This window comes from Schistocerca americana, chromosome 4, assembly GCF_021461395.2.
Source record: "Schistocerca americana isolate TAMUIC-IGC-003095 chromosome 4, iqSchAmer2.1, whole genome shotgun sequence".
NCBI classification, from domain to species: domain Eukaryota; kingdom Metazoa; phylum Arthropoda; class Insecta; order Orthoptera; family Acrididae; genus Schistocerca; species Schistocerca americana.
Window position 1 is genome coordinate 181830177 of NC_060122.1, and position 27588 is coordinate 181857764.

At 42.0% G+C, this 27588-nt stretch overlaps 2 protein-coding genes across 2 annotated transcripts in view; one reads left to right on the plus strand and one right to left on the minus strand.

Moving 5' to 3' along the window:
- The window catches only part of LOC124612903 (phospholipase DDHD2), a 200643-nt gene that overhangs the window by 145228 nt on the left and 27827 nt on the right, over positions 1-27588 (minus strand). The gene's annotated exons all lie outside the window — the stretch shown is intronic.
- Positions 1-27588, plus strand: part of LOC124612904 — a 61759-nt gene that overhangs the window by 28566 nt on the left and 5605 nt on the right. Inside the window, exons 2-3 of the mRNA XM_047141376.1 lie at positions 18106-18307; positions 21169-21328. Coding sequence (XP_046997332.1) covers positions 18106-18307; positions 21169-21328 — 362 coding nt within the window. The remainder of the gene's footprint in view (positions 1-18105; positions 18308-21168; positions 21329-27588) is intronic.

Sequence of the window (27588 nt, forward strand, 5' to 3'; positions counted from 1 at the left end):
GATAAGTGAAGGAGAGAGGGAAACCGGGTGTCTACTACGGTCATCTTTACGATATTGCAGCTCTTCGTGTTTTCTGTGCTTGTGCAGAAAAACTGAAGAGAATTTCCGCCTTATGCAAGGCATAGTTTACTTCTTTAGCAAATCACTAACAATAATTTAATGAATATTAAGTTAAATAAGCAATCTGAGTCTTGCATTCGACGGCGATATTCTCGGACATAGATTACGCTTCTCGAACAGCGCCAAGAGCTTACCGTCCCCGAACGGAGGGACGGATAATAAGCAACTGTTAAGTTTCCTGCCGGATTGAAACTATACACACACCTGGGAATAGTACACAGAAACTTGCCTTCCGCGAACTTTTCTCTCAACCGCTGAGCTATCAAGGCACGTCCCACACGTCCTCGCAAATTAATTTCTGCCAAAGCCTCTCCCCAACTTTGACAGATGTTTCCCCCACACTGTATTGATTTTAATCTGCCAGGAAGGTTCCGAAAAGCGCACGCTTCACTACATATTGAACCATTCATTTTCTCTAATCAGCAACAATGTCACCTGCTCTTAAATACGCGTGACAAAGCGTATACTTGTGCAAAGGTTTGTGATCAAGAACTTTACGCCACTATTTTCCCTCCTCTTGCCGGCGAAATACTATCGGCGAATATTTCTTCCACCATCGGGATACGAACCGAGTACTTGAAGAGTCGAGCGTCACGGCCCAAGTGTGCGCTACCGATCAGGGCTACAGAGGTAAGTATACACTAACGGGGGGAAATCACAGAACCACGAAATAATCAACAGAGAGTAATGAAATTTCTGGAATACACTTATCTCGGTAACATATTTAAGTGATTAACGTTGCAAGTTCAGAGGGTAATGTAATCGACAGAAAAGTCTTTGCAAATGTGGAATGCTGGTACACTAGTAACAGGTGTGACCGCTAGAATGTTGAATGCAAGCACGCAAACGTGCATGCATTGTGGAATACCGGTGTCGGTGTCAGTTTGTGCGACGGAGTTCCATGCCTGTTGCTCTTGGTAGGTCAATACAGGGACGGTTAATGCTGGATGCGGATGAAACTAGAGTTGTCGTCCGATGATGCCCCATGCATGATCGATTGGAGACAGATCTGTCCACCGAGTAGGCCAAGGTAATATATCGACACTTTGTAGCGCATGTTGGGTTACAACAGCGGTATGTGGGCGAGCGTTGTCCTGTTGGAAAACACCCACTGGAATGCCGTTCACGAATCGCAGCACAACAGGTCGGGAGAACACCCACTGGAAGTTGTTCATGAATAGCAGCACACGTCGAAATGACCAGACTGACGAACAAAGTTGCAGTCAGAGAGCGTGGATAACCACAAGAGTGTTCCTGCTGTCATAGGAAATCGTAATCCCAGACCATAACTCTAGGTGTAGGTCAAGTGTGTCTTGGCCCCAGACAGGTAGGTTGCAGGTGCTCAGCGGGCTTATACCTAACCCCACAGCAACATCCTAGGCACCAAGGCAGAACCGGTTTTCATCAGAAAACGCAACGGACTTCCGCTCTGCCCTCCCGCTGAGCTCTCGTTGACACCACCGAAGTCGCAAATGGTGGTGGTTTATGGGCAGTGGAATGCACGCTACTGGGCGTCTGCCTTGTAACAGTTCGTTGTGCCACTGTGGTGCCAACATATGCTCAAATTGTTGCTGCAGGTGCAGTGCGATGCTCGAGAGTCGTATGACGAACACGATGGTCTTCCCTCTCGGTAGTGCCACGTGGCGGTCAGGAGCCCGATCTTCTTGCAACCGTACCTTCTGGCGACCACCGCTGCCAGCAATCGAGTACAGTGGCTACATTTCTGCGAAGTCTTCCTGCAGTACCGCATAAGAAACTTCCAGCTACTCGTAGCCCTATTACACGACCTCGTCCAAACTCAATGAAGTGTTGTTAATGGTGTCGCCATCTTTACTGACATCAACTCAGTACGTCCAATCTCAAAAATAACTAATGCTCACGACCGTTACAGCGCGTAGTGAAAGCAAACCTGATGTACAGTCATAGTGGCGCTACTAGCGCCGCTATTATGCGACTGGTACGAAATTTGAATAGACGACGTCATTCAGATGTAAAAACACACTACAAACTTTCGTTTATCTTGTGTTGGGACTTTTTTCCCTCAGTGCCTACAGTGAACATACTGAAACTTTTGTTTTCATTAACCGAGAACGGCCTTGCTTGGAGAGTAATGGGCTTGCTTTCGAACATCGTCCACGAGGAAGAATAAGCGCGAAAAACAAGTTGGTCCAATAAACACAGTATAATTCGAATGGGTTCGTAAAGACAACGTAATCGAGTGTATTGCTGTGTAAATAATCCACATGTTTATCCACATATTTACGTGACACAGGCTCAAATGGCTCTGAGCACTATGGGACTTAACTGCTGAGGTCATCAGTCCCCCTAGAACTTAGAACTACTTAAACCTAACTAACCTAAGGACATCACACACATCCATGCCCGAGGCAGGATGCGAACCTGCGACCGTAGCGGTCGCGCAGTTCCAGACTGTAGCGCCTAGAACCGCTCGGCCACTCCGGCCGGCACGTGACAAAGGAAGGCAATTTATCGGGAGTATCATGATTAGACTGTTATGACGCCATAGTAAACGCGAAGCGTATTCGAACGTGCCACGCCCCTGCACCGCCAACCTCCTCAGACATTACCTGCGATTACTAGCTCTAACATAATGGGGCATTTGACTTTTAACAACATAAAACTGCCCACACTTTTACCCACGCGGAAATGCTTACCTCAACATCGTTCTTCCGCAACAAGGGACACAAGAAAAGGATCTGAATGTCTCCCGCATTCTCCGGATTCAGCACTACTCTATGCTACCTCTATACTACTACCTCTGTAACACTGGAACCCTAAAGCACAAACGATAAACGTGTTACACTGACAGGGCTCGGGGGATAAACAGAAAATGCAGTAACACTTTCAGGAATGTCTCTCAGGCAAAAATTCGTCACAAGAAGGTCTACCTGCACGTTTCCGACAGCCATTTTGGGGAAGGACGGTAAATTTGTCTTACTTATCAATTTAGCATCATGTTTATAAAGCACCTGGGGATCCTTGCGAAACTTTCGTACTTTTATAATTTTAAATAATGACACTATTTGGAATACGTGTAGTCGTTGGGATAAGGGTAGTTGTGGAAATGAAGAAAATATGGGGAGAGGAGGAGCTGCCATAATTGTCAGAAATGGTTTTCATTTCAAGAATATTGGTGTCAATAAATTTTGCTCAGAACAGCACTTAGAAGCTTGTACAACAGAAGTGAAATTTCATAATAAATTCTTTATACTCAAGTGTATACAGAGCACCTTTAGAAAACTTTAACATCTTCAAAAACAATCTGGCCGTTCTTTTAGCCCATCTCAAAGTAAAGAACAAGGAAATAGTGGTTGCTGGTGACTTTAATGTGGATTTATTCAAAAACTCTGTCAGAGAACAATTATCGCAACCAGTAACACTGTCATTCAATTTAATTCCGACTGTGAACTTTGCAACTAGGGTATGTAAATGCTCTGAGACTGCTGTTGATAATATCTTTGTAGAAAAATCTAGGGGGAAAAGTCATATCACAAAGCCAATAGTAAACGGGCTATCCAGTAATGACGTGCAGCATCTTATGTTAAATATTGAAACTTGTCAGGATATAAAATCTATTACTGATCAGAGGATGGTAATAAATCAGTCAAAAGTTGAGAACTTTAGGAGAGTGCTCAAGGACATGGACTGGACAGATGTTTACAATACTTCTGTTTCAAATGGAAAATACAAAGCATTTATTTAATAAAGTTACTGCCTCATTTGAAAATCGTTTTCCCCTAAAGGTAACCTAAAGTAAACAGAAGTCGAAAAATAAACAATGGATTTCACAACGAATAAAGGTATCATGTGGGATAAAAAGGAAAGTGTATCTATTATCTAGGAACAGCTCTGATGTTAGCATTGTAATATATTACAAAGAATATTGTAAAATATTAAAGCAAGTAATCAGAAATCTATGTAGCTTCATTATGAGAAAAAGATAATTACATCCGGTAACAAAATAAAAACAATAAGGGAAACAGTTAAAATAGACAGGTGTGACCAGAAAGGAAGAGGAACAACTAGCTATGAAAATAAATTAGACATTGATAACAAGTGCATGTAGTGTTGCAAACCTCTTAAACAAGTACTTTGTTTCTGTCACTGACAGCTTGAGGTTATCAGGTTCGGGAGTATCTGAGACCAGTCTTTACACATAACTTCAGTAAAATGGAAATGACACTCACTCCTCCCAGGCAAGTAGCATCCATCATAAAATACTTAAAAATCAGAGTACTCCAGAGTTTATGATAACATATCAACGAAGTTAAGCAAAGACGAGTTGAATTCTATCTTAAGTTATTTGTGTAATCAATCTCTTATCAGTGGAACATTTCCAGACTGACTAAAACATGCCGAATCTAAGGCTCTTTACAAGAAGGGGGCGGGAGGGGGGGGGGGGGTAAAGATATACCGTCAAGCTATTGACCAGTTTCACTTTTCCCAGCTTTTCCAAAATATTTGAAAAGGTTGTGGTCAAGCATCTGACTGCAAATAATTTATTGTCCGCCGGCCGGTGTGGCCAAACGGTTCTAGGCGCTTCAGTCTGGAACTGCGCGACCGCTACGGTCGCAGGTTCGAATCCTGCCTCGGGCATGGATGTGTGTGATGTCCTGCGGTTAGTTAGGTTTAAGTAGTTCTAAGTTCTAGGGGACTGATGACCTCAGAAGTTAAGTCCCATAGTGCTCAGAGCCATTTGAGCCAATTTATTGTCCAAGCCACAGTTTAGGTTTCTTAAAGGTTCTGACAGAGAGAAAGCTATTTACACATACTTTGAGAATGTATTTAATTCATTAGATAACAAATTGGAGGCTACTGGCATTTTCCGTGATGTATCAAACGCCTTTCTCCGTGTGATCACAGCTTTCTCTAAAGTAAATTGGAATATTATGGTGTCACTGGCAGTGCTCCAAAATGCTTCAAGTTTCATTTAACGAACAGGAAACAAAGAGTGCCTTTGTGAAATACCTATGGAGTAAGTAATCAGTCTTCATCTGATTGGGAATTAATTACATATGGTTTTCTTCAAGGTTACATCTTGGGTCCACTGCTTTTTCTTGTGTAGATTAATGACCTCTGGTCTGATACGTTGCCAGATGTTAAATTAGACATAATGCAAACACTGTAATAAATAGCAAATCAAGATTTAGAAATGGCTGCTGATCAAATTTCACTGACATTAATAATGGTTTAAAGCTAATTCACTGTCATTAATCTTTGGAAAGACCCATTACATGCAGTTCGGAACCTGTACAAGATTTCCTTCCAGCACGTGTATAACATATAAAGACAAGGAGATAGAAGAGATTGACAGTGTTACAGTTCTGGGGTTACAACTCGATAGTAAATTCAGTTGGGAACTGCATGCCACAGAACTCCTTAAGCGGTTAAACAAGTCTGTACTTGCAATGTGAATGACAGCAAATGTAGGAGATATAAATATAAAAAACCTTACATACTTTCATTCTATTACGTAATATGGGCTCACACTTCAGGGTACCTTGTCAAACTGAGCAAAAGTTTCTATAGTCCAAAAGCGTGTAATAAGACTCATTTGTGGTGTAAATTCAAGATCATCATACAGAAAACTTTTCAAGGAACTGGGTATTCTAACCACTACTTCTCAGTATATTAATTTCTTAATGAAATTTGTTGTAAATAATACGTCTCTGTTTCCAACTAATAACTCAATACACAGTGTCAATAGCAGGGGTAAGAACAATCTACATAAAGACCTAAAATCACTTACCTTGGTCCAAAATGGGGTCCAATACTCAGGAACACACATTTTCAACAAACTGCCAGCAGCCATTAAAAACTTGGTTTCAGATAAAGCACAGTTTAAATAGAGTTTGAAAGACTTTTTGGTAGGCAACTCCTTCTACTCTATAAGTGAATATCTTAACTGGAAGTTTAGGCCAGCTTAAGTAAAAAATGTCTGTTAGATTTCAGTTTTGACTGCACTTGATCACAACAGTCAAGGTTAGGTATTTTGCGTATGATAAAATTTATTATAAATGCATACTAGGTTTCATTCTGTCAATATATTAATTCTGTAGATATTAGAATTTCCAGTTTACTGTAGTGCACTCACATATCTTGACAATCTCCTGACAAATAATCAAAGAAGTGAGTATTACATTCAAATGTCATACTTTCATGTTCCAAACCCACGAAAATCATCTCATTTCTGGGTCTATGTAACGAAAACTGGTTCTAATCTAATGAACCGAACGAAGTGAAATAATAATCAAGAATTTATGATAGTTACCTAGTATATCACCAAGGCCACTAAAACCTCCAACTTTTTTTTTGTATTTTAATTGCACTTCGTACTTTGGGGAAGCACGTTAGGCCGTAGTAGCAATATGTAAATCACAATTCAAGGCGACAATGACAAATATGTTTGTCGTTTCGGAAAATAAATTCGTTTATAAAAGTCAACTTGGACAGCGGGTAGAGATAATGAACCAGCGCAGTGGTCACGGTTATTATCTACGGCAATTCTGTATACAAATTATTAAGTTAGTAAGTACCCTTTAAAACAAATAAAATGGTATTTGTAATAATATGAAAAGGGAGTCTCTTATTCGTGATTAATAAGTTATCCACGTAAAATATACGTATAAAGCTGGGCACCGATGATGCCCTTTTGCCTATGACAGTTAAAAGTCAGTCTTATGTTGTAGCGACCGAGCCACACTTCTCTATCAGTGTAGTGTCAGTTATGTTGTGCGCGATCGTGTGTTTATTAACGTAACGATGCAGTTGTCACACCGCTTTCCGCGCCAGCCGCCAGGGGTGCTGGCATCGACAACGGATTACTCCGATCCTTCACGAAATTTTTATATTGATATATTTATTCTCTAGTGTATTCTTTTCTACCATTAAATAGTTTAGAGCTGAAAGATATGTTTTGTTTTTTGAGTAAATTGTGTTTCACCAAGCTATTTACTACACTTTTCGACAAGGCATTCCAGTCCGTACAGAACATAACGATAAGACAGTTTACAACTGCGAATATTCGGTTTCACGCACCTCAGACTAGACGACACATCGTCGGCGACAATTAACTCAGTACGATCACTATGTTAAAATTTTCCACAAATAGTAAGTTGTAGTGCAAAATCGGTAAGCAAGCTAAGAAGCCGTTTAAAAAACCTTTCTAACGACACTTTATTTATCCCTGTACTATAGTATGTGTTGAGAAAAAAAGGATGTTTATTTGAGAAACAATATACTGCATACTGTCATTCTCTACTGAAGCGTGTACGCCATTTTAGCACCCTCTGCATACACTAGAATGACTCTTTCAACAGTCACTTCTTGGAAAATCTCTTACAAAGTCTGAGGTCTCAAACTTAGCTGGCACCGTGCGGTCACAGAAACCAAACACCACATTCCTATCTCCATTATGTAAATGGTTCATAGTTCACGTTCAAAAGTAAAAACTTATGTGAATCAGTCAACGAATGAAGTCTTGCAAAAAAGTTTCTGGCATTAGTTATTCAAATTAGCTATTACTCTCATTTTTAAATGTTATGGAGAGGTTCTATTGATCTATGTCAATATTAATGACACTGAACAATGAATAAAGTATCCACGTCCTTCACCAACTTCGCTATTTCCTGGTGCACGCGGAGAAACGTTGGCACTGAAACACGCCTTAGCCCACGGCCTATTGCTCAAAACAGTAGTCACCAAGGATATAAATCCCGGCCACGAAAGCTCGTATTCTGCGGTCAATGTTCGTAGTGTTGGCTGGTTAACAGATGAAGCAAGTTCCGCAATGACGCACACCAGACAGCTACTAGGCGCTTTTCAGTATCACTATCTCTGGTCAGACGCAACGACATACGACAGATATGAGTAGATGTGCGCGCGTAGGCTACTTTCAATGGATATTTTGACGTTGCATGGCCATAGGCTATCTACGCGTAGACGCTATCATCTTTGCCTAATGTTAAGGCGGAAAGAATCTAACGGCTCTGAATTTATGACAGTATTTGGACTAGTACGCAGAAACTTCATGGACCCACGTGCCAGAATGAGTAATTAAAAAACGAATACATAAATACGTTTCCTTGATGACAAATCCTCTGGCGAAAATCGCTGGCTTACTCAAATTCAATCGGTCATTGCAACTTCCAGGCATTGCCAGTTGATGAATGTTGTTCCATTTCTGCTGATCAATCCAAGGTCGAAAGAAAGAAATAAGGCATCTTGAACATAGTGACCACAAACTGGTGAAAAATCTGAACACATTTTTTTACGGAAAAGAATTGCCCGCGTTTTGTATTTCAATCAAGTCGCAGCAGGCGCCAGGTATGAAATTAGTCTCGGAACTTTTTTGACGGACACTGTACCTGTGAATGTTGTGACCTATGTCGGTCCTTGGTTGAATCTTCCATCGACGCCATCATACAATGGTGGGCATCCCAGCCACTTTCCCTAACCGTCACGACACCAAATGCCACCCAATTATTAAAAATTCAGTTGTCTTCTTCGTTCCCATGTCGCAAGCGGATTGCTGCGTTAGCAGCTACCTACGTGATGGTTTTGTGCAACGTTAATACGTTGTTTTGAGAAGTAATCGCTGCTTTCGTGATTTCTGGTTAAATTATAAAAAAGTACAGCGTGACAATCACTGAACTATATGAAAAAAACGTAAAGTAGTTACCAACTACGGCGTGCACATACTTTATTCAACAAGTAAACGTCATTACAGATATTCGGATTTAGGTTATGACATGTTCGATATGTCTTCCATTATTGGCGATGGTGTGGCGCAGACGAATAGCGCAATTTTACTTGACCAGCTTTAGTGTCGGAACATCGATTCTGTGAAGACCTTCTGAAAGGCTGTATTCATCTCCAATGGTTTTGGGGTTATTGCTGTACACATTATCTTTAATACAGCCCCGCAAAAAAGGAGTCGCACGTGTTCAGATTCGGAGAATATGGCGGCCCATGCCAGTGGCCTCTGTGTACGTCAGAGCCAGAATGCGATCCCCCAAGTGTTCCTACAGGACATCAAACACTCTCCTGCTTCGATGGGGTCGAGCTCCATCTTGCATGAACCACATCTTGTGGAAATCAGGGTGTCTTTGGATAATGAGGATGAAACCATCTTCCAAAACCTTCACGGACCGTTCGGTAGTCAACGTGCTATCAAGGAATATCGCATCAATTATTCCGTGACTGGACATTGCACACCACACATTTTCCCGTTAGGGTTAAGAGATTTCGCGATCGCGAAATGCAGAGTCTCAGTCCCTCAAATATGCCAATTTTGCTTGTTGACGAACCCATTCAAATGAAAGTGGGCTTCGTCGCTAAACTAAACCATGCAAGCGGATACTAATTCCCATCCTGTCCCGCGGCCAACCATGCAGTTTGAACGCCCTAATGCAAACCGTTCAGAAGTTATGACTATTTTATTTCATATGGTTCGAAACTGTCACCCTGTAATTATAAGTTTAAATTTCCCGGCAGGATAAAACTGCGTGCCGGATCGCGACTCGATGCTTGCCTCTCGTAGGTAATATTCTTACCGACTGAGCTATCCAGACGCAATCACGACCAGCTCAGCCTCTGCCTCTGCCCATCTGGTATTTATTTAAGAAACTATAAACGCGGGAGAAACATTAAGAGAAATGCACTTCAACGATAGAGAATGTACCAAAGAAAAATGAAGTGACGTGATCCGGAAATATTACCGTAGACATTAGTCTGGAAAAGCGTTCGACAATGTAAAATGATGCAAGATGTTCAAAGTTCTGGGAAAAATAGCAGTAAGCTTTAGGGAGAGACGGAAAATAGACATGTACAAGAACCAAGAGAGGGCAATACGTACGGAAGACCAAGACTGAAGTGCTCGGATTACAAATGGTGTAAGGCATGGACGCTGCATTTCGCCCTTAATGTTGAATCTATATATCGAAGAAGCAATGAAGGAAATAAAGGAAAGGTTCAGGAGTGGGATTAAAATTCAGCGTGAAAGGATACCATTGATAAGATTCGCTGATGATCATGCTATGCCAAAGTCAAGAAGAATTACAGGGCGTGTTGAATGGAATTAAGTCTAATGAGCACAACATATGAATTCAAATGTTTAGCAGAAATGAGATTAGCGATCAACTTAAAGTGAAGATTGGGGAAACAGATGAAGTTAAGGGATTCTGCTACCTACGTAGCAAACTAGCGTATGACGGACGAAGCAAGGGAGGCATAAAACACAGACTTAACAATGGCAAAGAGGGCATCCCTGGCGAAAAACACTGGCCTCAATTTGAGGGATGAAATGAAATGTCGTATGGCTAGGGCCTCCCGTCGGGTAGACCGTTCGCCTGGTGCAGGTCTTTCGAGTTGACGCCACTTCGGCGACCTGCGCGTCGATGGGGATGAAATGATGATGATTAGGACAACACAACACCCAGTCCCTGAGCGGAGAAAATCTCCGACCCAGCCGGGAATCGAACCCGGGCCCTTAGGATTTACAGTCTGTCACGCTGACCACTCAGCTACCAGGGGCGGACAATTTGAGGTACAAAACTGTGAGAATATAAGTCTGGGTCAAAGTACTACATGGAAGTGAATCGCGGACTGTGGGGGAAACGGAGAAGACGAGAATCGACGCATCTGAGATGATGTGCGCCAGAAGGACGCTGAAAATTAGATGGACTTGTAAGGTAAGAAATGAGGCGGTGCTCAGCAGAATCGGCGAGGACAGAGATATGAGGAAAACATTGGCACGAAGTTGGGGCAGGATGACATGACCTGTTAAGACATCAGCAAATAACTTCCATGGTTTCAGAGGGAGCTTCAGAAGGTAAAGATTGTAGGGAAAGACCGAGATTGGAATACATCCAACAAATAGTTGAGAGCGTTGGGAGTAAGTGCTACTCTGAAATGGTCACCAAAGGGGAGAAAGTCGTGGCGCGCCCCGTCAAACCACAGAACAAACACAACGGATTACAGTGTTTGAAAAAAGGAAGGAAAATTAGAGCTTAACGTCCCGCCGATGATGAGATCATTAGTGACGTATCACAAGTACGGATTGGAGAATAAATGGGCAAGGAACGTCGGATGTTGACCATTTAAAGGAACCTTCCCCACATTCCACATAAACGAATTCATGCCGCACTGCGATTTGAACTGCCAACTTCCCGATCACAAATCCAGTCTCTTACACGTGCGCCAACTAGCTCGGTATCGCTTTTGATTCGTGACTGATTTGGCAGGTTCCCGCTTGCTTTTTAGAATGTCTGTGAATGTGGACGAAATGATCTCAGTGGAGTGGAGGAAAAGGAATGGTAATACTGCGAATTACCGGGAAACTTTTCATTTATGTAAATGATATGAGGAGGAGGGCATATTTATACGAGACTTGTCCAGAAAGTAAGTTCCGATCAGTCGCGAAATGGAAACTACATTGAAAATCAGAAACGTTTTATTTGGGACAGATGGCTCCACCTTCCAGCTACTTCTCTACATAGTCGCCGTTCCAGCTACGACACCTGTCGCATCGTTATACTAACTTTCCCATACCCTCGCCATAGAAGGCAGCCGCCTCTGCTTCCCGCCAATTCTCTGCGCTCATCTATGGCTCGTTGTCTGTGCGAAAATGTTGCCTTCGTAGCCAGTAGTTAATGTGAGCAGAGGTCAAACACAAAGGGAGCCAATTACCGGCAGTAGTGCGGGTGATGAAACACTTCTAATCGAAAAGGCTGCAGGAGCATATTCATTGCCCCTGCTTATTGCGACCGAGAATTGTCACGGAGGAGGAACCGTATGACAGTTCTGTAATGTGGGTTGCATAACATCAGGCGAAATCTCTCACCAGGTCCTCATAGTTGGTGGAGACACTATTCTATACGCATTTTTATGTGCTCACCATGCGCCCAGAACCGAAAAGAGCCAAGTGATGCAACTAACAGGGATACTAGAGACACTGTCAAACACACATGCGCCAAGCTTTATTAAATTTTCGCTATAGTTTCCATTTCTTGACCAATCAGAACTTAGTTTCCGAATACCCCTCGTATTTACTCGATGGAAAGAGATAGAAAAATACTGATATAATTGCTACATTATTTAAAGCACACAAGCTGGTAACAAGACATTCACTGATTCTGTGCATGCTGTATAGGAATTGGTACATATCTTTTCTCATCCAGCAGGCTTCAAGTCATTTTGAGTCTGCCAAATGCTAGATCAGAATAACATTCCATCGGTGATTTTTTTCGCACTTTCCAAGCACGTGCGAGTTCTAGCTGAGTGTAGTAAAACACTTTTGCACCCATTAATTGACGTGTATACGGTTTTCAAAAATTTCTTCCGTATATTATTCCCAACCGCCGTACAAGTTTGAAGTCATCTGTAACGGAATCGAGCTCCACCTTTATTTATTTATGGTTCAGCTAATTAAGCCTCTACAAGCTGTAGCCTCTCTCATCTTAAGGTAAGGAATACGCCTCTCTGTCTTCTGCTGTCCTCTGGCAGTTGAAGCCTGCGACTTTTTTATGTTATTGTCTCAGCGGTTGGGTGGCTTCCTTATGGTCTTCACCTTTCTCTAGGATTCACACTAGTACTCCCTTTGTCTATGCACCGTCAATTTTTGGTGCAGTACGCTCTGTCAAGTTCTATTTTAGAGACTCTGCCCTTTCTACGACATCCTGAACTATTGTTACTGCTTTCATGTCTTCGATTCTTTTCCGATCTTTCTTCGTGGGAGTTAGGAGTCACCTTTCCGTACCTCCCTGAGCTGTTAGAAGTTTTCTTTTGAAAAACTCGTTTAAAATCTAGGTTCACAGCCATATGTTGCTACAGCAAGAACACAATGTCCGAAAACTACCTTTAAGTTTGTTGGGATATTAGGTATAAAAACGGTTGCGTTTCTACCATAAGCTCTCCAACTTGCATCTTATCTGCGCGTAGCCGTAGTAACTGTTCGTAGGAAGGAGTGACAAACCGAAAAAAAAACTAAGATCACAAATGCATTGCACACAAGCGTTCATCGCCATTTACGGACAACGTGAGCCTTCATATTAAATATGATCAGTAATTAGGAGAACTAGCGGTTCTACGAGTTTCTTTTTGAGCTCAAGAAGCGACACAGAATCGTTGACATCTCCTTACAGACTGCAATAGTGCGTTCAGTCCTGGCTTGCGATGGCTCAGAATTGTCACCAAATTCCTTGCAGAGAAAGAAAAAGTTAGTTCTGCGCTGTTCAGGATAATAGCAGAGACTGATTCTCTGAACTGAACAAGAAGTAATTTGAAATCGACTAAAACTGCTTGCATTTTAGGTGTAATAAGTTTCAAACTTCTATTTTGGGCCCCTTGCGATAAGTCGATTAACTGCGCGTTTATATGCTGGGTATCCGTGGACTGATTTGTTGACTTGCATCTACATATAATTTAAACTCGTCAGCACATAGGTGACACATGCAGTGGAAGAGAACAGTTGAAATATCAGTAACATATAAAGAGAAAACTAATGGATCTTTCGCATCCCATGGCGTACTTCATACTGATTACATCCTCTTCGCCTGAAGAATCGTCTTCTGTCCACTGTTTCGATTCTTGTTTTTATACTGGTATATAGTGCTGAATCCAACTTTGACAAGAGATATGTTACTGTACACCATGAACTGCACGTAAAAATATGACTGCAAGGCCGGTTTTTCGTAGATAGAGACCATCCATCATCAACTGCGTATATTCTGTACGTTTGTATAAAATGACGTTTGTATCAAATATGAAATCTTTGTGATTTAAACATTATGTGGATCAATGTGCTGCACAGGTAGTCATGCGTACGTGTTAGAGCTGTAAAACACTAAACGGCCACACTTTGTGGTCGTGCAGGACAATACTGTCACGGAGTTAAAACACAGAACTGGAAATTGGAAACTTGTGGTAAGGTCTTATGGAACCAAACTGCAGAGGTCATCGGTCCCTAATCTAACTTAAACTAACTTACGCTAAGGACAACACACTCACCCATGCCCGAGGGAGGACTCGAACCTCCGACGGGAGGAGCCGCACGGATCTTGACAAGGCGCCCTAGACCGCGAGGCTACCCCGTGCGGCCATGGAACTGATAATTGATACATACGTCATTTGATACAGACGTATACAATACTGGGTTTTCAGAATGAATGTCGGTGTTTTGGGGATTTTTAGCATTTACTACATTTAACTTACAACCACAAACAATACATCAAATGAAAGAGCCACTCAAATAATTTTTATTGCAAGTATTCAATGTGAGCACCATTCATCACACGGTGCACATGGAGTCGATAAGTGAGTTCTTACCAAACTTTGATCAGTGTGTCTGGAGTATTTGTTGCAACAACTGCCTTAATCTGGTTTCTTAAATTGGGTAGATCAGCTGGCAGCGGAGGCAAACACACGTTATCCTTTATGAACGCTCCAAAGGTAAAAATCGCATGGCAACAGATCGAGTGAACGTGGAGGTCAATTGCGGACAATGCAACAGTCGAGTATAACGTCGTGTAACCAATTACGCACTGAGTTATACCAGTGAGACAGCGCACCATCTTATGCCAAATAAAGGTCTCTGGTTCAACTTCTTCCAACTGAAGAAAGAGCCATAGCTCTAGCGCATCAAGATAAGAAACACCAGTTACAGTTGCTTCATCGAAAAAGAAAGCTTTCCGCCGGGATATGGCGCTAAACACGTCCAATTTAGGGGATCTGACGCCATGCGGCTTTTAGCTTTGGGGTCTTCACAAAGGATCATGTGTGTGTGCCTCCTCTACCACCCGATATACCAGACTTAAGAAACAGGACTGAAGCTGTTGTTGTAACAATTACTCCACACCCAATGATCAAGGGTTGGGAAGAATTCGCCTATCGACTCGATGTGTACCGTGTGACGACTGCTGCTCACATTAATGCTTGCAAGGAAAACTGTTTGAATTTCTCTTTCATTTGATGTATTATTTACAATTGTAAGTTGAATGTAATAAATACTAAAAAACCTTAAAATAACAATATTCATTTTGAAACAGCCTGCATATGCCACTGATGATGTGCTGTATGTCCAAACAGCGGTCTGGCAATTACTAATTTTTACATACAGCTCATAGCGAAAGAGCACAGTGTCTTTTAAAGAATTCTTACGCGCTGCACAGCATCAAACATACAAGATTTCGAATCCAAGTTTCATCCACGCTCACATAGCGATGCAGAAAATCACTTCCGTTTCTATGAAAACGCGCCACATCAGAAATCGTCTTGCGAATTGGATTTGATGCATTGTGAGCAGACGTGGCATCCGTCTTGCACAAAGTTTTATAATGTGTAGTTCTCCAACAACACAGTGATCCTACAAGGGTTACATTTTCCCGTTTGTGGTACGGTCCCTGACAACAACATTTCTAAGATTTTGTTTACTTTTAAAGGTCTTACCAAGAGCACAAGGCAAGACGATTGTGAGGAGGAGGGGCCAAATGATACGTGACTTGGGTGGCACAATGCAGTTCGTCGCCTAGTGCTTAGCACTGATGCTTCTCGATTCCCGGCCGAATCGGAGATTCATCTACTCGGGGACTGGGTGATTGTGTTGTCCTCTTCATTCCATCCCATCTCCTTCGGCGGGCTAGCCACCCAGACGGGAGTTTCCCGGCCAATAATGCCATACGGGCATTTCACTGCAGAAAAATTTTCTGGAACAGGCCCTGATATGCCCAAGCACTACAAGAACAAACTTGTGTAAAGAAGTTATGCCTGAGCTACAAATATATTTTTTTTAACATGACAAATTTAACTGTCGCCAAGTCAGGGGATACAGCTCACATCTCCACTAATGAAATACCAACACCATGACAAAACAATTCATTCACAGAAGCAGAATAACCTTCATCGTTACTGGCGGAATCACTTGGGAAATACTGTCATCTTGCACTTATTTACAGATCTAATGATGTTACTGACACTTGAATAGTCCTCAGAAGCATAAAGACATTCATTCGCACAGTCAGCCGGATGTTCATTCTCACAAGCAAAATCTCAATAATCAGCAAGAACCTACGAAACTATTTCAGATTCTTCACTTTTGTGAACAGGATAGTCTCTAAAAGAAGGAAGAACTTCAAGACGAAAACATTAAGTTTTAAATATCAAAATACAATCAAAATTCTAAATATGCGAAATGCACATGAAGAGAATCAAATCTGATACATTGACCGATGGCGTAAACACCGAAGCAGTTAAAATATCAAGCATGTCCAGGAATAAGTAACGTTTTGGTAAGAAACTCATAAAAACATCTTTTTCGCACCAAAATTTACTCTTACAAGAAAGAGCACTTCTTAAGCTGGTTTGCTACGCAGTTACATCACTGCTCAGACATTTGTAATAGCGGGAAAACAACTCCCTTTTTATGCCATCAAACCAAATTTTCTATGCCCTCTTCACAGAAAAGGCCATCAGTGAAGACAGTCACTGCTAACCGCTGTTTTTTACGTCATCTTCGCAGTCAAAGCGCCTTCCTGAAAAATCACGCTTCAAGTTCAGCGTGCGAGATCGGCGCTGTACGGGACGGATGATCGAACTGCTCCCGGCCGAATTGTTGAATAAGGTTTAAACTGACACCAGCAGAATGGAGACGTGGTTGTCATGAAGCAACACAATGTCTTGACTAAACATTCCAAGCCTTCTGTTTCGAACTGCGCGCCGAAGTTTTCTCACTATTTCATTATAACGAACGGCACTGAAGATTTCGTCTCTGCGAAGCAACTCAACAAGCAGAATGTCCTGTCTGGCCCACAACACAGTGCATACGGTTTTTTTTTATGCTGATAGCGATGTTTCGATTTTTATTTTTTGGGGGGTGGGTGGGGGGCCGTGAGTGCCTCCACTCCGTCGACTGTTGTTTTGACTCTGGAGTGACATGACGAACCCAAGTTTCATCACTGGTCACAATTCTGTTTAAGAATTCATCTCCCTCACCACTGTATTGGGATCGGGAAAGCAATGTCAAAGTACTCCACAGTCGCTTCGTTTTGTGGACACCCGTAAGCGATTTGGGAACCCAACGGGACTGGAACAGAAGGGAGAATTGACAGAGGTACTCAAAGTACCCTCCGCCACACACCGTCAGGTGGCTTGTGGAGTACGGATGTAGATGTAGATGTAGATGTAGCTGTGGATGTAGAGAACACAATTTGCGAAAATTTGAGCGACTTGTGACAATCTCTGGTAAAACAGTTTTGAAATTTTGGAAAACTCATCACATAGTATTCTTATTGTGAGCCGTCTGACTTCACGAATTTTCTCATTCACTTTCTGAACTACACAATCATTGACAAGAGAAGGCCGCCCATTCCGTACTTCTCCAGGAACACTGGTCCGTCCATCATTGAACTGTCTCATCCACTTTCTCACCATTCCATCAGTCAATATCTTTTCACCATAAATCTGTACAAGTTGGCGATCAATTTTAGCTGGCTTAAAATTATTTGCGTTCAAAAAATTTACTACACAATGCACTTCACAGCCGGTGGGCTCAGAGACTGTCTTAAACTTTTTGAACGATCACTAACAAATATAATAACAACACAATCGGGCTGTAATGGCGTCGGTGCAAAGACGACGAACCAGAGAGACGACTGCGAGCGTGCGGAACTGCGACTCTAGCGCAGCGGTGGCGGTAGAACGAAACGCTACTCACTTTTCAGACACGCCTCGTAAATCACACCAGATGGCATCTACAGACAGCGTGTAGAAGACACGAGCTATTTTGAGGTCCGTCCGTAGTGGCGCACGAAACAACAGTAAACTCGGGATACGTCCGCAATGTGTTAAGGAAAGGTGCGTAGCTCCTTTGCCGGTTGGAGTCTGGTATTGTGACTTACGGTAACAGCAACATGCCAAGAACCGCCCGACACTTCGCTTGGTGAATCTTAACAGTTCCTGTTCTTGTCACAGAGTCACGATCGAAGAGAGAGCAACGCCAGCAGTGGCAGGAGGAGCTTGTCACTGTCGAACTGGACGACACGTCCTCACTGAGAGCTCTGCCCGGAGAGACGGCCCAGGTCCGGCTGCGCTTCATCAACCAGAGGAGCGTCGCCGTCGCGCTCTACCTCACAATCGCGGATACGCACAACTTCATTACAGCCGGTGTGAGACGGTAAGCAAGAAAAACCTATCCTGCAGTATCAATTTTAGCTCTTGAGGTGACAAAAGTCATGGGATGCCTCCTTTTGCCCGATGCAGTGCAGCAACTCCACTTAGCATGGACTCAACAAGTCGTTGGAAGTCCCCTGCAGAAATACTGAGCCGTGCTGCCTCAACAGTAGTCCGTAATTGAGAGACTGTTGCCGGTGCACGATTCTGTGCACGAACTGACCTCTCGATGATGTCCCATAAATGTTCGATGGCATTCATGTGGGCGATTTGGGTGACCAAACATTCGCTCGAATCGTCCAGCTTGTTCTTCAAATCAATAGCGAACAATTATGGCCCAGTGACATGGCGCATTGTCGCGCACAAAAAGTATATCGTTGTTTGGAAACATGAATGGCTGCAAGTGGTCTCCAAATGACCGAACATGACCATTTCCAATCAATGATCGGCTCAATTGCACAGTGGACCCAGTCCACTCCATGTAAACACAGTCCATACAATTACTGAGCCACCATCAGCTTGCGCAGTGCCTTGTTCACAACTTGGGTCCATTGCTTCGTGGAGTCTGCGCCACACACTAACCCTTCCATCAGTTCTTACCAACTGAAATCGGGACTCATCTAACCATACCACGGTTTTCCAGTCGTCTAGGCTCCAACCTATATGCTGACGAGCCCAGGTGAGGCGCTGCGGACGAGTAGTAATGTTGGCAAAAGCACTTGCGTCGATGTCTGCAGCCATAGCCCACTAACGCCAAAATTTGCCGCAATGTTCTAACGGATACGTTCGCCTTACGCCCAACATTGATTTCTACGGTTATTTCGCGTAGTGTTGCTTGTCTGTTAGCACTGACAAAACTACGCAAACGCTGCTGCTCTCGGTCGTTAATTGAAGGCCGTCCTCTCACTACGTTGTCCCTGGTGAGAGATGATACCTGAAATTTGGTATTCTCGGCACACTCGTGACAATGTGGATCTCGGAATATTAAATTCCCTAATGTTTCCCGAAACGGAATGCCCGATGAGTCTAGCTCCAACTATCATTCCGCATTCAAAGTCTGTTAATTCCCGTCGTGCGGCCATAACCACGCCGGAATTCTTTTCACATGAATCACCTGAGTACAAATTATAACTCCGTCAATGCACTCCCTCTTATACTTCATGTACGCGATACTACCGCAATCTGTATGTGTGCATATGGCTATCCCACGACTTTTGTCACCTCAATGTAGCAATTTTTGTACTATATAAAGGGTTCAATAAATGATTCACTCACTTTCTAAGCTCAATATTTTCCAAAATATTACATGTAGAAGCATGACTGATGCATTAATAGAATCATGAACTCACCAAGTTTGCATTTTGCACTCTTCAATTTTTTGTAAGTGCCCCTCTGGTCGTAATACACACGTTCAACCGGTAGTCAAGTTCATTCCATACCTTATGTAGCAACATCCTGTCAATGGTCATCACAGCAGCACTGACGCGTTCTCTGAACTGTTCCTGTGTCCTTGGCAGTGGGCGTGCGTAAACACGGTTCTTATTGTACCACCAAAGGAGACAGAAGGCGTTAGGTAAGGCGACCTTTTGGGGAGGGGAGAGGCAAAGGAACTGAGCCACGTCGTCTTCACCGCTACGCTCAATCGAGCAATGCAGAAATTCGTCATTTAGATTCCAATGAGTGGGTGCCCCGTCTTGTTGGAAGATGAAATTCTCGGTATCAGCAGTCAGTTGTGGAAACAAAGCTGCAACTTACCACAGTAAGAGATACACGTCACAGTCTTCTCGCAGAAGTAGTACGGTCCGTACAGCTTCGTCTGTGACAGTGTTCAAAAAATAATAACCATCGGCGAATCTCATCCATGCGCCACAAGTTCATGAGGATTTTCAGAGCCCCACCTCTCACATTGCGGCGGTTAACCCTTCCAGGCAAATAGAAGGTTGCTTTTTCACTGAACATCAGCTTAGGGGCGAAATGTTCATCCTGAAGTGAGTCCTGCATTGCGATGCAAAACTGAAAGCGCACGCCTTATTTTTCCAGTTTTATTTATGGCACGAGCTGCAGATGATACGACCTAAAATGTAACTGCCGTCGCAAAATTTTCCACACAGTTTGCTACGGAATTCCAAGTTCGTGGCTTGCGCGGACCAAAAATGGTTCAAATGGCTCTGAGCACTACGGGACTTAACAGCTATGGTCATCAGTCTCCTAGAACTTAGAACTACTTAAACCTAACTAACCTAAGGACATCACACAACACCCAGTCATCACGAGGCAGAGAAAATCCCTGACCCCGTCGGGAATCGAATCCGGGAACCCGGGTTGCGCGGACCGTTCATTATTTTAGTCTGATTACGATACTTTCCCTCACCTTCTCCACGATAGCATGACACACAAGGTCGCCCCGTACTTTTCCATTTACAAAGGCAACCAGTATTCCTAAACTGTCGACACCAACATGTATTTTTTCTGTTTACGTGGGGGTTCTTTTCCATAATTCCTTCTGAATGCATGCTGCATTGTTTTAACAGATAAACATCTCGCGTATTCCAACACACAAAATCTCCTTTCTCCCTTTGTCGCCATTTCATCCAAGTACTGCTCTCATAACGCCAATTGAAGGGCACAATTTCAAGTCCGTGAGTTACGGTTCTATTCTTGCATCAGTCATATTTTTACATGTAATGCTTTGGAAAACATAGAACTTTGAAAACGAAAGAATCATCATTATAGCTCTCTATAATTGAAGGGTATGACCATAACCTGTTTTTCTATCATAATGTCAAGTATCACATTAACACGTTACTAACATAAAGACAAACTTTATTATGTGAGAAATCTGACAATCAACTTTTCTGTTTCCAGAGTTTATGTTGGCCAACAAGACGTTGAAACGTTATCAATTACTGTTACTATACCAGGAGACACGCCTCTGAGAACACTAGACTTAATAACCATCAGCTCAGCAGAAACACAAAACTTCAAAGCAATAAATGCAACCGTCTATTTTTACGTCACGGAAGAGGTAATACATATGACCATGTATAGCTATATTATACATGAAATGCGTTTGAACCACTGCCACAGCATTCTAAAGGAGTACGACTTCTAGTCGCCCGCATGAAAGGTGACCAGTTAACTGTAGCCAGAGGCCAACCAGACTACCATACTACTTAGCATGCTGCACAACGCAACAAGATTGACTTCAACAGCTCTTTCAGAGCAAAAGTCAGTTGGATTCTCCTCATCACCACAAGAGTTCTCAGCTGCACAAGTAGGAATGCATCCTGCAATGTATGCTTAGACCTCAGTTCCTGTCAGCAACCCCTGATTCCCCTATGGTCTCATCATACTCTTACCACCCCCTCCCCCAATTATTTTTTTCCCTCTATTTCACCCCAAGTCTTTCTTGAAACCTTCCCCTACATGTTTTCACTATTCTGCAACCCTCCTGCCCCCCCCCCCCCCCCCACTCTCACTCTCTCACTCACTCTCTCTCGCTCTTTCGTGTGTGTGTGTGTGTGTGTGTGTGTGTGTGTGTGTGTGTGAGAGAGAGAGAGAGAGAGAGAGAGAGAGAGAGAGAGAGCACATACTTGCATTCCCCTTCAACATTTCTAGCTCTGAGGAAGCACTTGTCCAAAAACACTTTTCCCCCTTTTTAGTGTTCTGTACCTTAATCTGTGAAAATGGAACCCTTATATGGTCACTTTGTTGTCTGTCTAACTGTAATGACCCCTTTTTCTCATAAATGGATAGAGATATCAAGTTGAAAGTAATGTGACACACTAAGGCGTAAGGTCGCTTGGCAGTGTAAACAGTTTAAGCTTGTAAGTCAACAAAATCAAAAGAAATGGTCATTTTTCTCAGATATTTTGATACTTGCAAACTCACCCATCAAAACCTATAGGATACTCCTCATTCACCTAGAATCATAAAATTTGGCAAGAAGCAACGTTTCACAGTACAAGTAAAGGAAAAAAATTGAAAATGGTTAACTTGTGAGTATATAATTTTTTTTTTAATTTGTTGTCTGTCCATCCTCTGACTGACTGACTGACTGACAGACAGACAGAGAAACAGTCAGCTGGTCGGTCAGTCAGTCAGTCTGTCAATCTGCCTGTTTGTCTACCTGTCTGGCTGTCAAGACCCCTTCTTCTCAGGAATGGGGTAGAGATATGAAGTTGAAATTTATGTCAAATGCTAAGCTCTATGGTCTCTTGGCTGTGTAAATAATTTAAGCTTCTAAGTTAATGCAATCAAAAGACATGGCCGTATATTTCACATAGTTTGATCCTCACAAACTCACTCATCAAAACCTATAGATGAAATATCGATATACATGTCGATCCTGAAGGTGTAGTGATAAAGTGTGTTCTTGTAAACAACAAGGTCATGGGATCAAATTTCCGTTGGCTGATGGGTTTTTTCCTGTTTGTTTAAACCTAGCCTTCGCCTCTCAGCAATATGAAGAGTCATTAGAAACCACATGCAGTTCAGACTCCATGTTAAACTGTGCGTCCAATTTCCTCCGTTGGATAACTGGCATTAGTTGGGAAAACACAGGTCACCAAAGTTGTGTCCATCAGAAAGACATGAACCAGGCAATCTGAGCCACACTAAATTATTATTATTATTAACTACATACATAATTAAGTTTGTACGGAACCCTCTGAGTGCAAGTCCTACTTGTCCTTATCCAGTTTTTTCATATCTGTTCACTCCTTACTGCCTCCCCTATTTGACAAGTAGTGATTTATGCTCTCATACATACTCTTTTCACAATCTCTTATATCATTAATGTGTAAGTATGCATTTCATTGAATATGTTAGCCTGCACAAACTGCTACATATTGGTATGCATTAGTTTTGTACTATCTGTGATGGTGTCATGGATCTACATGATATTTATGCTATAGACTAATACGTCTAAATTACATAACTTCATAGCATACTCTTGATCCTTTGGTTGCAGGCACATTGAAAGAAGCTCGCATAAACTTGATTTTTGTATCAGTTCTGCACTGTAAACTTGCCATTAAATATTTCTGTTGAACCATAAATGCAATAAAATATCCCACTTCTCTTTCTTTCACATATGCTTTTTGCGAGATAAATAACTTACGTAGAAACAATCTGAATTAGAGAATTTAAAGTGTCCTGTTTTCTCCTCAGTTACAAGTTACTTTTGAGAACTGTAACTTTTCAGGAACTATTAGTCTTACAATTCCCCCACCCCCTTTTCCCATGAACCATGATCCTTTCCTTTAGTGGGTAGGCTTGATGTGCTTCAGCGATACAGATAGCCATACAGTAGGGGCAACCACAACAGAGGGGTACCAACTGGGATGCAGACAAAAGTGTGGTTTCTGAAGAGGGGCAGCAGCCTTTTCAGCAATTCCAGCAATAGACTGGATGATTGACTGATCTGGCCTTGAAACATCAGCCAAAACTGCCTTACTGTGCTGGTACTGCAAATGCCTGAAAGCAAATGGAAAACTACAGCCACCGTTTTTTCCCCCGAGGGTATGAAGCTCTACTGTATGGTTAAATGATGATGGCATCCTCTTAGGTAAAATATTCCAGAGGTAAAACAGTCCTCCATTTGGATCTCCATGCACGGACTACTGAGGAGGACGTCGTTATCAGGAGACACAAAACTAATATACTACTGATCCACATGTGGAATGTCAGATCCCTTAATCAGGCAGGTAGGTTAGAAAAATTAAAAATTAAAAAAGAATAGGTTAAAGTTAGATATAGTGGGAATTAGTGAAGTTCGGTAGCAGGAGGAATAGGACTTCTGGTCAGTTATATAAATGATTATAAATACAAAATCAAATAGGGGTAATGCAGAAGTAGGTTTAATAACGTGTAAAAACATAGAAAGTGGTTAAGCTACTATGAACAACATAGTGAATGCATTATTGTAGCCAATGATGCTAATTTCTTAATTCACAAGTATTTCTATTAGCCAACAATGTCCACAGTCTTACTGTTGATTCAGTTACTGCTGTACCATCAAAGATACTGCATGACACCTTAACTGTCTCCAATGTCATTTACATCTTTGGACTGTTGAAAGATGCATTAGAAGGGAAGCATTTCTAATCCAATGAAGAGTGAATGGGGGCATCAGTGAGTGAGTAACTACAGTTGCAACTGGTTTCAAAATCCTACCACACTTGTACTATGTATATTTGGGATTATGAATATTTTCATTTACAGGGCCATTAAACATTTTGAGCATTTTTCAATCTATGCAATTGCATTTTTCATTTAGGAAATATGACTTTACTGTCTTTCACTGATATGACAGTGTAATGACTGCTGTGCACAACCCTACAGTACACTCTCGTTGTTGTGGTGTTCAGTCCAAAGACTGGTTTAATGCAGCTCTCCATGCTACTCTATCCTGTGCAAGTCCCTTTATCTCCAAGTAACTACTGCAACCTTCATCCCCCTGAATCTGCTTATTGTGTTCACCTCTCGGTTTCACTCTAAAATTTTTCTATGATTTTTACTGCCCCCTTGCCTCCAGTACTTAAACTGGGGACCCCTTAATGCATGAAAAGGTGACCTATCAACCAATCCCTTCCTTTTGTCAAGTTGTACCACAAATTTCCCTTCTCCCCAATTCTATTCACCACCTCCTCATTCATTACATGATCTACCCATCTAATCTTCAGCATTTTTTGTTGTACAACGTTTCTTCTTGTCTAAACTGTTTATCGTCCATGTTTCACTGCTATACATGGCTACACTCCATACAAAAACTTTCAGAAAGGACTTTCTGACACTTAACTCTGCACTCGATGTTAACAAATTTCTCTTCTTCTGAAAAGCTCTTCTTGCCATTGCCAGGCTACATTTTATATCCTCCCTACTTTGACCATCATCAGTTACTTTGCTTCCCAAATAGCACAACTCATTTACTACTTTAAGTGTCTCACTTCCTAATCTAATTCCCTCAGCATCGCCTGATTTAATGTGACTACATTCCATTAGCCTTGTTTTGCCTTTGCTGATGATTAGTTTATATCCTCCTTTCAAGATACTGTCCATTCCGTTCAACTGCTCTTCTAAGTCCTCTGCTGTCTCTGACAGAATTACAATGTCATAGGCAAACCTCAATGTTTTTGTTTCTTCTCCCTGTACTTTAACTCTTACTCCAAATTTTTCTTTTGTGTCCTTAATTGATTGGTCAATATACAAATTGAATAACATCAGGGACAGGCTACAATGCTGTCTCACTCTCTTCTCAACCACTGCTTCCCTTTTGTGCCCCTCGACTCTTATAACCGCCATCTAGTTTCTGTACAAATTGTAAATAACCATTCACTCACTATATTTTATCCTTGCCACATTTAGAACTTGAAAGAAAATATACCAGTTAACATTATCAAAAGCTTTTTCTAAGTCTACAAATGCTGGAAACATAGGTTTGTCTTTCCATAACCTATCTTCTGTGTGAAGTCATAAGGTCTGTATCACCTTGCATGTTCATACATTTCTCCGGAATCCATACTGATCGTCCCTGAGGTCGGCTTTTACCAGTTTTTCCATTCTTCTGTAAAGGATTGATGTTAGTATTTTCGAGCTGTGACTTATTAAACTCATAGCTCGGTAATATTCACACCTGCCAGCACCTGCTTTCTTTGGAACTGGGACTATTACAGTCCTCTTGAAATATGGGGGTATTTCATGTGTTTCATACATCTTGCTCAACAGATGGAAGAGTTTTGTCATGGCTGGCTCTCCCAAAGGCTATTAGTAGCTCTAATGGAACGTTGTGTACTCCTGGGGCCTTGTTTCAACTTAAGTCTTTCAGTGCTTTGTCAAATTCTTCATGCAGTATCATATCTCCCATCTCATCTTCATCTATGCCCTCTTCCATTTCCATAATATTGCCCTCATTAACATCTCCCTTGTATCAATCCTCTGTATGCTCCTTCGATCTTTCTGCTTTCCCGTCTTTGCTTAGGACTGGTTTTCCATCTGAGTTCTTTATATTCATACAGGTGATCTCTTTAATTTTTTGTAGGCAGTATCTCTATTACACCTAGCATTTTTAGACATTTGTATTCTCTTTTGCCTGCTTCATTTACTGCATTTTTATATTTTCTCCTTTCATCAATTAAACTTAATATCTCTTGTGTTACCAAGGATTTCTACTAGCCTTCATCTTTTTACCTACTTTATCCTCAGCTGCCTTCACTATTTCATGTCTCAAAGCTGCCCATTCTTCTTCTACTCTATTCCTTTCCCCCATTCTTGTCAATAATTCTCTAATGCTTCCTCTGAAACCTTCTACAAGCTCTGGTTCTTTAAGTTTATCCATTTCCCATCTCCTTAAATTCCTGCCTTTTTGCAGTTTCTTCAGTTTAAATCTACAGTTCATAACCAATAAATTGTGGTCAGAGCCCACATCTGCCCTTCTTTCATTCCTTTCCCCCTGTCCATATTCACCTATTACTTTTCCTTCTTTTCCTTTTCCTACTATTGAATTCCAGTCCTCCATGACCATCAAATTTTCAGCTCCCTTAACTATCTGAATAATTTCTTTTATCTCATCATACATTTTCTCAATCTCCTCCTCACCTGCAGAGCTAGTTGATACATAAACTTGTGCTATTGTGGTGGGTGTGGGCTTCATGCCTGTCTTTGCTACAATAATGCGTCCACTATGCTGTTTGTAGTAGCTTAACTGTGTTCCCATTTTTTTACTCATTATTAAACCTTCTCCTGAATTACCCCTAGTTGATTTTGTATTTATAATCCTGTATTCACCTGACCAGAAGTGCTGTTCCTCCTGCCACTGAACTTTACTAATTCCCACCATATCTAACTTTAACCTATCCACTTCCATTTTTAAATTTTCTAACCTACCCGCCCGATTAAGGGATCTCACATTCCACACTCCAATCTGTAGAATGCCAATTTCATTTCTCCTGATAACAAAGTCCTCCTGAGTAGTCCTTGCCCACAGATCCATATGGGGGACTATTTTACCCATGGAATATTTTACCCAGGAGGATGTCATCATCACTTAACCATACAGTAGAGCTGCATGCCCTCGGGAAAAATTACAGCTGTAGTTTCCCCTCACTTTCAGCCATTCAGAGTATCAGCACAGCAAAGTAGTTTTGATTGATGTTACAAGGCTAACTCAGTCAATCATCCAGACTGTTGCCCCTGAAACTACTGAAATGCTGCAGCTCCTCTTCAGGAACCACACACTTGTCAGGCCTCTCAACAGATACCCCTCCGTCGTGGTTGCACCTACTG